Source organism: Oncorhynchus kisutch, unplaced genomic scaffold (assembly GCF_002021735.2).
Source record: "Oncorhynchus kisutch isolate 150728-3 unplaced genomic scaffold, Okis_V2 Okis03b-Okis08b_hom, whole genome shotgun sequence".
Taxonomy (NCBI): domain Eukaryota; kingdom Metazoa; phylum Chordata; class Actinopteri; order Salmoniformes; family Salmonidae; genus Oncorhynchus; species Oncorhynchus kisutch.
The window spans coordinates 6,834,294-6,850,290 of NW_022261980.1; the positions used below are offsets into that span (position 1 = coordinate 6,834,294).

General features: G+C 42.1%; 1 protein-coding gene across 2 annotated transcripts; it reads right to left on the reverse strand.

The window, feature by feature from the left end:
* Nucleotides 1-1,077: 1,077 nt before the first annotated feature.
* LOC116359635 (casein kinase I-like) lies at nt 1,078-15,734 on the reverse strand. 2 transcript variants are annotated; one of them, XM_031812721.1, is made up of 3 exons: nt 15,495-15,734; nt 4,341-4,705; nt 1,078-1,207 (listed from the first exon to the last, which is right to left on the reverse strand). In XM_031812721.1, exons 2-3 carry the CDS (start codon nt 4,513-4,515, stop codon nt 1,149-1,151), a joined length of 234 nt encoding a protein of 77 aa, XP_031668581.1. In that variant the 5' UTR covers nt 4,516-4,705; nt 15,495-15,734; the 3' UTR covers nt 1,078-1,148. The 2 variants fall into 2 exon arrangements, with proteins under 2 accessions (XP_031668581.1, XP_031668582.1); XM_031812722.1 differs by lacking the exon at nt 15,495-15,734 and adding an exon at nt 13,359-13,410.
* Between the last annotated feature and the right edge of the window lie 263 nt (nt 15,735-15,997).

Here is a 15,997-nt window from a genome sequence, read left to right on the forward strand (position 1 = left end):
TTTGCTCAATTATTGATGAGTGACAGATTATGCGTGTAGCCTTTGGGTCACCGCTAACTGTAGCCTACATAAGGCCTTTGGGTCACCGCTAACTGTAGCCTACATAAGGCCTTTGGGTCACCGCTAACTGTAGCCTACATAAGGCCTTTGGGTCACCGCTAACTGTAGCCTACATAAGGCCTTGGGTCACCGCTAACTGTAGCCTACATAAGGCCTTTGGGTCACCGCTAACTGTAGCCTACATAAGGCCTTTGGTCACCGCTAACTGTAGCCTACATAAGGCCTTTGGGTCACCGCTAAACTGTAGCCTACATAAGGCCTTTGGGTCACCGCTAACTGTGTTCGTAGCTTATGCCCGCCCATACCATAACCCCACTGCTACCATTGGGCACTGGTATACACGCTGTCTGCCATCTGCCCTGTACAGTCAAAACTGGGATTCATCTGTGAAGAGCACACCTCTCCAGCGTGCCAGCGTCCATCGTAGCTGAGCATTTGCCCACCGAAATCGGTTACGACCCCGAACTGAGCACACAGATGAGCTTCCCTGAGTAGGTTTCTGACAGTTTGTGCAGAAATTATTAGGTTGTGCAAATCCACAGTTTTATCAGCTGTCTGGGTGGTTGGTCTCAGACGATGCCGCATGTGAAGAAGCTGGATGGGGATGTCCTGCGCTGGCGTGGTTACACGTGGTCTGTAGTTGAGGCTGGTTGGACGCATTGCCAAGTTCTCTAAAATGATGTTGGAGCCAGCTTATGGTAGAGTAAATGAACATTCAATTCTCTGGCAACAACTCAATTCCTGCAGTCAGCATGCCAATTGCACGCTCCCTTAACTCGAGACATCTGTAGCATTGTGTAGTGTTACAAATTCGCACATTTTAGAGTGGCATTTATTGTCCCCAGCACAAGGTGCACCTGTGCAATGATCATGCTGTTTAATCAGCTTCTTGATATGCCACACCTGGTCAGGTGGAAGGATTATCTTGGCAAAGGAGAAATTCTCACTAAACGGGATGTAAACAAATATGTGAAAAAACACAATGAGAAATAAGCTTTTTATGTGTATGGAAAATGGCAGTGATCTTTTATTTCAGCTCATGAAACCAACACATGTTGTGTTTATATTTTTGTTCAGTGCATTTTTTTTCAGGAGAGAGTACTTACCAGTTTAATAGCTACATACTCATTGGTGTAGAGGTTTTTACCTGAAACAAAGCAGAGAGAGAGGTGGCATTCAGATAAGAGCACTTTGGTTATTACTCAACCTACTGAAGGGCTTGCCTAAATAGAGTGTTTTGGTGTTTGGCTTAGTAGACAGCAAATGACCATCTCCAAAAGCAGTTTCAGAGCAGGACAAAAAAAACATAGAAAAATAGTGAGCTTTGCGTTGCTCAGGGGAACTTCAGTCCAGCCTCAAGAAATGAGTGTGTATGCATCAATCTATCTCTAGACAGCGGTTTGTGTGTGACCCAATGATTCACAGTTGAAGTCGGAAGTTTACATACACCTTAGCCAAATACATTTAAACTCCGTTTTTCACAATTCCTGACATTTAATCAGAGTAAAAATGCCCTGTTTTAGGTCAGTTAGGATCACCACTTTACTTTAAGTGAAATGTCAGAATAACAGTAGAGAGAATGATTTATTTCAGTTTTTATTTCTTTCATCACATTCCCAGTGGGTCAGAAGTTTACATACACACAATTAGTATTTGGTACCATTGCCTTTAAATTGTTTAACTTGGGTCAAATGTTTCTGGTACCCTTCCACAAGCTTCCCACAAAAGTTGGGTCAATTTTGGCCCATTCCTCCTGAGAGCTGGTGTACCTGAGTCAGGTTCGTAGGCCTCCTTGCTCGCACACACTTTTTCAGTTCTGCCCACAAATGTTCTATAGGATTGAGGTCAGGGCTTTGTGATGGCCACTCCAATACCTGGAATTTGTTGTCCTTAAGCCATTTTGCCACAAATGTGGAAGTATGCTTGGGGTCATTGTCCATTTGGAAGACCCATTTGCAACCAAGCTTTAACTTTCTGACTGATGTCTTGAGATGTTGCTTCAATATATCCAATAATTTTCCTACCTCATGATGCCATCTATTTTGTGAAGTGCACCAGTCCCTCCTGCAGCAAAGCACCCCACAACATGATGCTGCCAACCCCGTGTTTCACGGTTGGGATGTTGTTCTTCGGCTAGCAAGCCTCCCCCTTTTTCCAGCTAACATAACAATGGCTATTATTGCCAAACAGCTCTATTTTTGTTTCATCAGACCAGAGGACATTTCTCCAAAAAGTATGATCTTTGTCCCCCCGTGCAGTTGCAAACAGAAGTCTGGCTTTTTTAATGGTGGTTTTGGAGCAGTGGCTTCTTTCTTGCTGAGCGGCCTATCAGGTTATGTCGATATAGGACTCGTTTTACTGTGGATATAGATACTTCACAAGGTCATTTGCTGTTGTTCTGGGATTGATTTGCACTTTTCGCACCAAAGTACGTTCATCTCTAGGAGACTGAACGAGTCTCCTTCCTGAGCGGTATGACAGCTGCGTAGTCCCATGGTGTTCATACTTGCGTACTATTGTTTGTACAGATGAACGTGATACCGTCAGGCGTTTGGAAATTGCTCCCAAGGATGAACCAGACTTGGGGAGGTCTACAATTTATTTTCTGAGGTCTTGGCTGATTTATTTAGATTTTCCCATGATGTCAAGCAAAGAGGCACTGAGTTTGAAGGTAGGCCTTGAAATACATCCACAGGTACACCTCCAATTGACTCAAATGATGTAAATTAGCCTATCAGAAGCTTCTAAAGCCATGACAATTTTCTGGAATTTTCCAAGCTGTTTAAAGGCACAGTCAACTTAGTGTATGTACACTTCTGACCCACTGGAATTGTGATACAGTGAATTCTAAGTGAAATAATCTGTCTGAAAACAATTGCTGGAAAAATTACTTGTGTCACACACAAAGTAGATGTCCTAACCGACTTGCCAAAACTATAGTTTGTTAACAAGAAATTTGTGGAGTGGTTGAAAAACAAGTGTTAATGACTCCAAGCTAAGTGTAATGTAAACTTCCGACTTCAAATGTCTATATACACTAGATTACTAATGCGTGGGCGCTGTGTTGAAGCCACCGCACTGACATTTCGGGCCTCCCCCACAATTGTAAAAAATATTTAGAAAGTTATAGAAATGCATTTATTAATGTCTACATTTTTTTTTACCTCATATTATATTACAGAAACCTTATGCAAACTTTCAAATTATATTACGTGAGCTAAACACAAAAGTAAAATATAACATTTTCCTTGGCATATATATTTTTTGATAAATTTTATGGACGAAAACAAAAGTTAAATAAATGTAATGTTATTTAAAAAAAATGTAAATAATGTAGAATTCCAGTAATTCCTATGGAGGACTGCTCTTAAATGAGGAGCGCCAATATGGCCGACCGGTGGTTTCAAAACCTCTCAATGACCAATACCAGGTTTTATAAACATCATTGGTGTGACCCCAGTATGCTCCATTCAGCAAGCAGGCCCCGCCTATGGCCATCACGTGTACTAGCTAATCTACTCAATTAAGAGAAATGCATTGATTATTGGTACAGCAGCATAGCAGAGTACCACATGTACTACTACAACGGAATTCTGTACACAGACACAACATTAGTGCCGATGGGTCTCAGAGACAGTGGTGTCGGTCTTGTGTTGCTGTGGGAGGTTATAATATAACCAGTTATAACAGCACACGTTGAAGCTGATAAACCTTCTCAGTCCTCCGTGTCATTGGATTGTCAGAATGTCATGAATTTAGCATCTGAAATATGGCTTTTATGTTCCTGGCCATGATAGGCCAAGCCACTGAAAGACTGTGCATTATTTATGTGATTACTATGAAGCAGGCATGAATAAATCACTATCAATATGCCTATCCCCGTGAGCCCAAAATAAAAGCACTATGGACAACATAAGGGATACTGGGTCTGGGAGGCTTGTGTGGCCAATAGTGATGCACGGTATTAAAAAAATATATATATAAAAAATAATGATTTCACCTTTATTTAACCAGGTAGGCTAGTTGAAAACAAGTTCTCATTTGCAACTGTGACCTGGCCAAGATAAACCACGGTAATATACTACTCAGTATCGTGATACTTGGTCTGGTATTGTAAGTAATATGTTGGTATCATGACAACACTAGTGTCCAACACATCGTATGAAATCATCAACACAACAAAGAGCAGTTCATGTTACCACATGTAAACCGAGTGTCCTTGGGTGGATCAATATGAAATACAGTCCTACCATTATAAAGATTACATTAACTCCTCTTACCGAGCTTCAGTTCTCCGAAGTTGCCGCAGCCGATCTTCTTGCCCACGCGGAAGTTAGGTCCCACCATGAGAACCCCGGAGGAGGCTGAGGAGCTGGAGGGTCTGGAGTGCCCGCTGCGCCCCTGTGCCACCTTGCTGCTCCTCGCCGGCCGCTCACCCTCTTTTGGATGGTCCATGGCACTGCGGGAACCGCCGGGCGGCTGCTGCTGCTTCGAGGGATCCAGTTAGAGGCCTCGGGCCGTGCCCACCACAGCCCGTCACTGGCACAGGGCCGCTGGCTGCCCCTTCGCCCCCCCTCTACCACTCACTGTGGTGGCTGGCCGATGTGCTCGACATCGGGGTCGGAACAGGGAAGAGATAGGAGACCTAGGGAGCAAGCAGGAAGTAAACACGTTAGGAGAAGTCCCTCAGTACAATGTCATTGAGTGAATGAGGACAATGGTGGTTTAAAGAGGTGATCTATGACTCAGCACTTTGGTTTCACCAGCAGGCCATCAATAAATCTAGACTGACTGTCCTACGAGGCACCTGGCCAATATGGGCTCCCGAGTGGCGCAGTGGTCTAAGGCACTGCATCTCAGTGCTAGAGGCGTCACTACAGACCCGGTTCGATTCCAGGCTGTATCACAACTGGCCGTGATTGGGAGTCCCATAGTGCGGCGCACAATTGGCCCTGCGTCGTTAGGATTAAGCCGGGGTAGGCAGTCATTGTAAATAAGATTTTGTTCTTAACTGACTTGACCAGTAAAAAAAAAAGAAAAAACATAAATAAAATGAAAATATAGCTACTGAGATCTTTTGTCTGGCTGAACGGGACATACTTTAAATCAGAGCATGCTGGACTGTTAGCTACCATGCTTATTAAAGCTAGGAATCCTTACTTGCTACAGCAATGTTTTTAACTTAATGATTTTTACCCATTGAATTGATGACTATAAAATGTTTAAATGCAGTGTTTAGATCAACTGTCAATACCCATCCAGAACACAAAATAAACATATTATTTTACTGTAAATAAACACCATATAGCCTCAATTTAAATATAATTTTGATATCATGGATGGTCAGGTCTTGCATACATAGCTCTGCCTTTGAATTTGAGTTAACATTTCTCTAGGCTCATCCCTAAGCTTTTACCAAAACAGAGGCAGGGTAACACCTTATTATTGTTTTAACTAAGGATTCTAGCCTTAAGGAGACAAATATGTTGAGTAGGACAAAGTTGAGCACATGGACTACAGTCAATTTCTTATCATTGTCTAGAAAGGTAAACAGAACAACATTGTTGTACGTCTCGCTCTACCACCAAAGACTTGCTAGAGAGATACTAACCAACATGAAATGTAGTCAAGAGGTTTGACCCTGGAGACAAAGTGAAAGTCGTGATTTTAATCATCTTAGATTACACCCACTGGCTGTACTCAAGGATGTGGGTAGTGAGATTATTATGTAAACCATTACATAAAGTTGTCTCACAGCAGGGAAACAAAATAACAACTTTACACGCAGCCTGGACTTCATCAACAGAATGTCTTGCCCATGAGAGTGTGTTAACAGGCCTAATCATTGTAAACCCGATCACACTGTCTTGAGACTGCCTGATTGTCAGTAATGATTTCTTGCTCATTAATTACAATAGCACACCAGTGGTGTGTAACAACTTCATAAAATGATCAGTTAGGAGACAAAAGTAGTGAAAATAGATGTAGCCTAGGACTACTTTCAATGGACCTACAAAGCTAGCTCCCTTTCCCAAGAGCCACCAGTGCGTCCTCAACCAAATGATGTTTGCACATCGATAACTGCTCAAAGTATTTGTTTTATATCAACACAATGAATCCTGAAAAGCATAGATGATTTGCTGAGACATGGAGGCATGGGTGAAGCTGGAGTAGTGTGTGTGTGCACGCTCCGGTGACTCATGTTCAGTTTCTCAAATTCTATCTCAGCGTCAAAGACAGCCAGTCTCTCCCAAGGGCAGCTCCACAGCCTTCCCATTACATAAACCCCCAAAACAGTGCATGACTACAAAACAGGGAGAGCACAGCACAGCAAAGACAGCAGTGGTGTTGGTGAGGTGACAACTTATCCAGTCCCAGCCAGAGGCAATCATTTCCATCTATCTGGCTGCACAACAGTCATGCTGGATCTTGTGTGCATACATGGTTGTATTAGACCTAAATGACTAGTGTTATTGCCTTAGATGAATGAGTGTGCTACTTTTTTCCAGTCCAATAATCAAATTGGAAAATTGGCCTTCATGTGTGTTTTTAGGGGGTCGATATTTACTACATGCTGCTCACCTAGTGGTGGGTATAACATTAACTTGCATTAATACTGTCATCTAAAAGTTAGATAACAGTGTAGGTTACCTTACTTTAAGTCTATATGACCTTAGCCATATGTTAAGCCATCTGTGCATTACAACCATTAACTTCAACACAGGATTTCCCACATCCCGGTATCTGAAATGCACTTCTGTTGTCATGCACACATGATGCCAAAAAAACATAACATTGATGGCTTTCCTGCTAAGTAGTTTTTTTTGGCATGTGTGTGCATGACACCATCAGAAGTGTTTTTCAGACACCAGGCAGTGGGAAATCCTGTAATAGGAGTATATAGTATATTCTTACTCATAGCCATCAGTCTTTGAATGTGATGATTTATGATTACGTCCATGATACAAATGTTATTGCTCGTTTCCCCAGAAAAGGATAGACAAAAGCATTTATTAGCTAAAACAAAAAAAGGACTCTCTTTTAATGGTTCTGAGGTGCAGTTGTCTTAATATCAGTTAATCATTATGTGTAGGCTGTAGTATTGATACTTGTCTGTGGTGATAAAACATTTTTCCAAGTAAGGGATCAATAAAGTACTACTCTACTCTCTGGTAGGCTATACAGTTGAGGTAGCTCAGACAACAGGCCGCATTATCTCTCTAGTAGGCTATACAGTTGAGGTAGCTCAGACAACAGGCTGCACTATCAAACTGAGTGTTTGGGTGTTTAATGATCAAGACTGGTGACAAATAGCTCCAATATCACTGCAGTGACAGTGTGTGGACAGGGTTAGCTCCAATATCACTGCAGTGACAGTGTGTGGACAGGGTTAGCTACAATAACACTGCAGTGACAGTGTGTGGACAGGGTTAGCTACAATATCACTGCAGTGACAGTGTGTGGACAGGGTTAGCTACAATATCACTGCAGTGACAGTGTGTGGACAGGGTTCGCTACAATAACACTGCAGTGACAGTGTGTGGACAGGGTTAGCTACAATATCACTGCGGCGACAGTGTGTGGACAGGGTTAGCTACAATAACACTGCAGTGACAGTGTGTGGACAGGGTTAGCTCCAATATCACCGCAGTGACAGTGTGTGGACAGGGTTAGCTACAATAACACTGCGGCGACAGTGTGTGGACAGGGTTAGCTACAATATCACTGCAGTGACAGTGTGTGGACAGGGTTAGCTACAATATCACTGCAGTGACAGTGTGTGGACAGGGTTAGCTACAATATCACTGCGGCGACAGTGTGTGGACAGGGTTAGCTACAATATCACTGCGGCGACAGTGTGTGGACAGGGTTAGCTACAATATCACTGCGGCGACAGTGTGTGGACAGGGTTAGCTACAATATCACTGCGGCGACAGTGTGTGGACAGGGTTAGCTACAATATCACTGCGGCGACAGTGTGTGGACAGGGTTAGCTACAATATCACTGCGGCGACAGTGTGTGGACAGGGTTAGCTACAATATCACTGCGGCGACAGTGTGTGGACAGGGTTAGCTACAATATCACTGCGGCGACAGTGTGTGGACAGGGTTAGCTACAATATCACTGCGGCGACAGTGTGTGGACAGGGTTAGCTACAATATCACTGCGGCGACAGTGTGTGGACAGGGTTAGCTACAATATCACTGCGGCGACAGTGTGTGGACAGGGTTAGCTACAATATCACTGCGGCGACAGTGTGTGGACAGGGTTAGCTACAATATCACTGCGGCGACAGTGTGTGGACAGGGTTAGCTACAATATCACTGCGGCGACAGTGTGTGGACAGGGTTAGCTACAATATCACTGCGGCGACAGTGTGTGGACAGGGTTAGCTCCCGACTGTCCTCTACAATGAGTTTGTCACAGGTGTCAAACTCATATGCAGGGCCGAGTATCTGTGGGTTCACTCCTCCCTTGTACCTTATAGATCAACTAGGGTCCCTGATTGGTTAAAAAAATACAAAATAAAAAAACCTCACCCTGTCATCTAGGTCTTATTTGGCCAAATGAAAAGGAACTAACAAAACTAGCAGACACAGTCCTCCATGGACTGAGTTTGACACCCCTGCTCTAAAAAGGAGTCATTAACCTTTAGTGGAAAGATCAGATCTGGGGGGGTGGGGCAATATGGAGGGATTCCCACTGTGGCAGTGCCAGCTAGCAGCTGGTTCTCCCACTGTCTTCTCTCATGCACTGTAGCTTGAGGCAATTTCTCAGCCCCATTGACTTCCTTTCAAAGTTCCCCACACAACAACACAGGCCAACTCAACTTTTCCAAGCAGGCCTTCAAAGAAAACTTGTCGGGACACGGGCTGACCTAATTAGAGTTGTCACAATACCAGTACCGCGATACTAGGAAGTAAAGAAGCAAAGGCAACAAAACATGAAGCAGACTTAATTTCCTGAGGTTAACAGTCCTAATGGTTGAGGAAAAAAATCTTATGCTGTCAGTCACATTTATTTTGTAAACTACAAAACATAATATTTTACATAACGTAGGATTTTAAAGGACCATCGAGTTTAAAATCTGGTTTCGGAGTACTGGAATCGTGACAACACTGGACGGAACAAAAATAATGTGTTACATCCTTAAACCCACAATTCATAGTGTGGTCATTTTTTCAGTTTCTGACAATTAACAATCATTTCCAGTAATCGTACACATTTGGTGGAAGGGAGTTCTGTCATAAATAAAAGGATAAAAGAAAAGTGGGTTGAGAACAAACCCTGGCACCTTGCTGGGCCTGGTGCCTCCTACAGACCTTGTGGTTAACCTGAGACCCTGGCACCTTGCTGGGCCTGGTGCCTCCTATACATCTTATGGTTAACCTGAGACCCTGGCACCTTGCTGGGCCTGGTGCCTCCTATACATCTTATGGTTATCCTGAGACCCTGGCACCACATCACACCTTCTCTTCCATGCTTCACGGTGGGAACCACACATGCAGAGATCATCCGTTCACCTACTCTGCGTCTCACAAATACACAGCGGTTGGCCCAAATAATTCAAATTTGGACTCGGTCTAATGTCCATTGCTCATGTTTCTTGGTCCAAGCAAGTATCTCCTTCTTATGTGTCCTTTAGTAGTGGTTTCTTTGCAGCAATTTGACCATGAAGGCCTGATTCACGCAGTCTCCTGAAAAGTTGATGTTGAGATGTGTCTGTTACTTGAACTCTGTGAAGCATTTATTTGGGCTGCAATTTCTGAGGTGCAGTTAACTCTTATGAACATATCCTCTGCAGAAGAGGTAACTCTGGGTCTTCCTTTCCTGTGGCGGTCCTCATGAGAGCCAGTTTCATCATAGCGCTTGATGGTTTTTGTGACTGCACTTGAAGAAACTTTAAAAGTTCATGAAATTTGTTAGATGGAAGTTAGTCAATCTCTTAAAGTTCTTAGAGATAGGGGGCAGTATTCGGAGGTTTGGATGACTGAGGTGCCCAAAGTAAACTGCCTGTTACTCAGGCCCAGAAGCTAGGATATGCATATGCATGGTAGTATTGGATAGAAAACACTAAAGTTTCTAAAACTGTTAAAATAATGTCTGTGTGTATAACAGAACTGATTTGGCAGGCGAAACCCAATGCTTTTCTATGGGGAAGCCAAATTATTAGGACACAGATTGCAGTTCCTATGGCTTCCACTAGAAGTCAACAGTCTTCAGAAAATGTTCCATGTAAAAAAAAAAATGGAAATGAAGAAGTAGTCGTATTGTTTCTAAGTGTCACTCAGGTGGTGTTTTTCGCCGGTATTGAAAATGATTATTTACATTTTAGGGTACCTGAGGTTGGATGAGAAACGTTGTTTGAAATGTTTGGACTAAGTTTACAGGTAACTTAGATCCTTTGTAGGCATGTTGGGCGAGTTGGAACCGGTGTATTTCTGAATCAAACGCGCCAAATAAACATTTTTAGTCATTTTTGGGATATAAAGAAGGACTTTATCGAATAAAACGACCATTCATTGTGTAACAGACCTTTGGGATTGCAAAAAGATGAAGATCTTCAAAGGTAAGCGATTTATTCTATCGCTATTTCTGACCTTCGTGATGCATCTGTTTGGTTGGGAAATGTTTTTTGATGCTTTTGTATGCGGGGCGCTGTCCTCAGATAATCGCATGGTATGCTTTCGCCATAAAGCCCTTTTGAAATCTGACTGGATTAACAAGAAGTAACTCTTTAAGCCGATGTATAACACTTGTATTTTTTATGAATGTTTATTATGACTATTTCTGTATTTTGAATTTGGCGCTCTGCAATTTCACCGTATGTTGTCGAGGTGGGTCGCTAGCAGAACGCCTGTGCCAGAAAGGTTAAAGTAATGGACTGTCGTTTCTCTTTGCTTATTTGAGCTGTTCTTGCCATAACATGGACTCGGTCTTTTACCAAATAGGGCTATCTTCTGTATAGGACCCCTACCTTGTCACAACACAAATGATCGGCTCAAACGCATTGAGGATAGAAATTCCACAAATTAACTTTTAACAAGGCACACCTGTTCATTGAAATGCATTCCAGTAATGATGTGCACAACTGAGAGCATCCTATTGGACTGTATCACCACCTGGTACAGCAACTGCACCAACCACAACCGCAAACCTATCCAGAGGGTGGTGTGGTCTGCCCAACGCATTACCGGGGGAAAACTTCCTGCCCTCCTGGACACCTACAGCACCCAATGGCATAGGAAGGCCAAAAAGATCATCAAGGACATCAACAATCCGAGCCATTGCCTATTCACCCCGCTAACATCCAGAAGGCGAGGTCAGTACAGGTGCATCAAAGCTGAGACCGAGAGACTGAAAAACAGCTTCTATCTCAAGGCCATCAGACTGCTAAACAGCCATCGCTAGCACATCAGAGGCGGCTGCCTATACACATAGATCAGGAATCCCTGACCACTTTTAGAAATGGATCACTAGACACTTTAATGTTTCTGTATGTAGCATTACTCATCTCATATGTATAAACTGCACTCTATAATAGAGGTCGACCGATTAATCGGAATGGCCGATTAATTAGGGCCGATTTCAAGTTATCATAACAATCGTAAATTGGTATTTTTGGGGGGCCGATTTCCGATTATGTACCTTTTATTTAACTAGGCAAGTCAGTTATTAAGAACACATTCTTATTTTCAATGACTGCCTAGGAACTGTGGGCTAACTGCCTTGTTCTGGGGCAGAATGACAGATTTTCACCTTGTCAGCTCAGGGGTTTCAATCTTGCAACTGCACAGTTAACTAGTCCAACGCTCTAACCATTGCACTCCACGAGTAGCCTGCCTGTTACGCAAATGCAGTAGAAACGAAGGTAAATTGCTAGCTAGCATTAAACTTATCTTATAAAAAAACAATCAATCATAATCACTAGTTATAACTACTAATCCAGTTTAGTAGGCAATATTAACCAGGTGAAATTGTGTAATATCTCTTGCGTTCATTGCACGCAGAGTCAGGGTATATGCAACAGTTTGGGCTGCCTGGCTCATTGCGAACTAATTTGCCAGAATTTTACGTAATTATGACATACATTGAAGGTTGTGCAATGGAACAAGAATATTTAGATTTAGGTATTTTATCTAACGGGTGGCATCCCTAACGGTTCCGTATTTCACTGAAATAAACATTTTGTTTTCAAAATTATAGTTTCCGGATTCGATCATATTACTGACCAAAGGCTCGTATTTCTGTGTGTTATTATGTTATAATTAAGTCTGATTTGATAGAGCAGTCTGACTGAGCAGCAGCAGAAACGTAATCATTCATATAAACAGCACTTTAGTGCGTTTTGCCAGCAGCTATTCGCAAGCACAACGCTGTTTATGAATTCAAGCCTATCAGCCTAATGGCTGGTGTAACCAATGTGAAATGGCTAGCTAGTTAGCTAGGTGTGCGCTAATACTGTTTCAAACGTAACTCGCTTTTAGATTTGGAGTAGTTATTCCCCTTGCGCTGCAAGGGCCGTGGCTTTTGTGGAGCGATGGGTAACGATGCTTCGAGTGTGGATGTTGTCGATGTGTTCCTGGTTCGAGCCCAGGTAGGGACGAGGAGGGGGACGGAAGCTATACTGTTACACGGGCAATACTATAGTGCCTATAAGAACATCCAATAGTCAAAGGTATATGAAATACAAATGGTATAGTGAGAAATAGTCCTATAACTACAAACTAAAACCTCTTACCTGGGAATATTGAAGACTCATGTTAAAAGGAACCACCAGCTTTCATATGTTCTCATGTTCTGAGCAAGGAACTTAAACGTTAGCTTTTTTACATGGCACATATTGCACTTTTACTTTCTTCTCCAACACTTTGTTTTTGCATTATTTAAACCAAATTGAACATATTTCATTATTTATTTGAGGCTAAATAGATTTTATTGATGTATTATGTTAAGTTAAAAATAAGTGCTCATTCAGTATTGTTGTAATTGTCATTATTACAAATAAATAAAAAATAAAAATCCTCAGATTAAATCGGTATCGGCGTTGAAAAATCATAAATCGGTCGACCTCTACTCTATACTAGTTCAATGCAACTGACATATCTATATATATTCTTAATCCATTCCTTACTTATTTTTTATGTGTATTGGGTATATGTTGTAAAACGTAGATAATACTTGTTAGATATTACTGCACTGTCGGAGCCAGATGCACAAGCATTTTTGCTACACCTGCAATAATCTGCTAAACACGTGTATGTGACCAATACATTTGAAAAATTTGATTTGATACCTCATGAAGCTGGTTGAGAGAATGCCAAAAGATCCACAGATGATGCAATCTATTGCACTCCACAGGTACCCTTTCCCACCTGGACAAAAGGAACATGCTATTAATTGACTACAGCTCAGTGTTCAACACCATAGTACCCTCAAAGCTCATCACTAAGCGAAGGACCCTGGGACTAAACACCTCCCTCTGCAACTGGATCCTGGACTTCCTGACGGGCCACCTCCAGGTGGTATGGGTAGGTAACAACAAATCTGCCACGCTGATCCTTAACATGGGGGCCCCTCAGGGGTGCGTGCTCAGTCCCCTCCTCTTCACCCATGACTGCATGGCCAGGCACGACTTCACCATCATTAAGTTTGCTGACAACAACAGTGGTAGGCCTGATCACCGACAACAATGAGACAGCCTATAGGGAGGAGGTCAGAGACCTGTCTGTGCCAGGACAACAACCTCTCCCTCAACGTGATCAAGACTAAAGAGATGATTGTGGACTACAGGAAAAGGAGGACCGAGCATGCCACCATTCTCATCAGCAGGGCTGTAGTAGAGCAGGTTGAGAGCTTCAAGTTACTTGGTGTCCGCATCACCAACAAATTACCATGGTCCAAACACACCAAGACAGTCGTGAAGAGGGCATGACAAAGCCTATTCCCCCTCAGGAGCCTGAAAATATTTGGCAAGGGTCCTCAGATCCTCAAAAAGTTATACAGCTGCACCATCCTGACTGGTTGCATCACTGCCTGGTATGGCAACTGCCGGCCTCCGACCGCAAGGCACTACAGCGGGTCGTGCGTACGGCCCAGTACATCACTGGGGCCAAGCTTCCTGCCATCCAGTACCTCTATACCAAGCGGTGTCAGAGGAAGGTCCAAAAAAAAAGTGTCAAAGACTCCGGCCTCAATTACCTCGACTAATCGGTGCCCCTGCATATTGACTCTGTACCGGTACCCCCTGTATATAGCCTCACTACTGTTATTTTACTGCTGCTCTTTAACTATTTGTTATAAATTTTTTAGGTAATTATTTTTCTTAAAACTGCCTTATTGGTTAAGGGCTTGTAAATAAGCATTTCACTGTAAGGTCTGTCGTATTCGGCACATGAGACAAATCAAATTTGATTTGAAGCTGTCATAAAGGCAAAGGGTGGCTACTTTGAAGAATCTCAAATATATTTTAATTTGTTTAACACTTTTTGGTTACTACATGATTCCATCTGTGTTACTTCATAGTTGTGACGTCTTCACTATTATTATACTATGTAGAAAATAGAAAAATAAAGAAAAACCCTTGAATGAGTAGGTGTGTCCAAACTTGACTGGTACTGTATGTCCATATATACTGTAAATAACGTCATTTATATTATATACACGTCAATATATTTCGTCTCAGATAGCCAGATTAACATCAAATGAGTAATCATTCTACTGTAGGTCTAATCTTTTTCGCCAAAAAAATAATGGCTATATCTAGGCCTACACAATTTAATAACAAGACATAACGTTACCTAGCTAACAGGGACAATACTGATTTAACGTTAACTGCAGAGATGCTTTTCCACAAGCTAAAAAAACGATGCCAGCAGCGACGTTTGTTATTATAGGCTTCTTCCATAGACAAAAGATACTTACTGACAATGTGGACATATCGATTAGCTAGCCACCTACAGTAACGTTAGATGTGTAAATTGACCTTAGCTTGCTAGTTACTTAGCCAATGATGGGAATGTTTATAACGTTAGCTAGCTAGATAGATAGCGTTTATTTTGTCAAAAGCAACCACCACCACTTTTAGCAGCAACCACAATTTTATCCAACCATAACTTTCATATATCCAGCCAACAACTAGTTAGCTAACGTTAGGTTATACAAAACAAACTGAATTGGATGAAAAAGCAATAACGTTACTTGCTTGGATATGTTAGCTAGCTAGCAGGCCAATTAATAGCGCCATTTATTTCATTGGTATTTAGCTATAGCAGTCTCATTGACATGGAACTACATTTATTTCAGGGGGAACGTAATTTCGGTTAACCCAAATTAGGTGGAACGAGGAAATGGAAAATAGCTAACGTTCGCTAGTAGTTATCGTCATTAGCAACGAGGCTAGCTATCATCATGCAAACAACCACCGACTTACTTTAGCTGTGGTACTCCTGCTGTTGATTCGGCCGCTTCTTGCGATTCACCTAAGTGTTCGAGTGTATTTAATTCTATCAAATATAAATATTGTATAATTATCAGTCAATAGAGACAGACAAGCAACCCTTTCATAATTTTTCTTATTCTTGCTGTTCGTGAAAGGTTGACGTTCTCCGGAAGTACAGGCAGTCGCACCATTGAGCTTTGAACGACACACCCGCTTGCGTCAACACTTCCAGGTTGCACAGGGCTCGATACATTTCTTGGGGGGGACCCAAGTTTAAAAAAATGTTTTTAAATAATGGTGATGAATTATGAGTAAATGACTTCAAATGTTCTAACTCAATGGTTTTAACAATGCAATGATACAAGCTCAGTTATTTAAAATGTATATTATGTGGATAGAATGTTTGAAACCATGCACCAAATAACCTCAATTTGATATTCCCTGTCCTACATTTTTGGATACTGATAACATTTTATGGACAAAAAAAAACTGCC

Excerpts from the sequence above, each read along its gene's own strand:
- LOC116359635 (XM_031812721.1), bottom strand. The coding sequence starts at position 4,515 with ATGGACCATCCAAAAGAGGGTGAGCGGCCGGCGAGGAGCAGCAAGGTG. Across the intron at positions 1,208-4,340 it reads CTTCGGAGAACTGAAGCTCG|GTAAAAACCTCTACACCAAT; the intron begins GTAAGAGGAGTT and ends GCTTTGTTTCAG.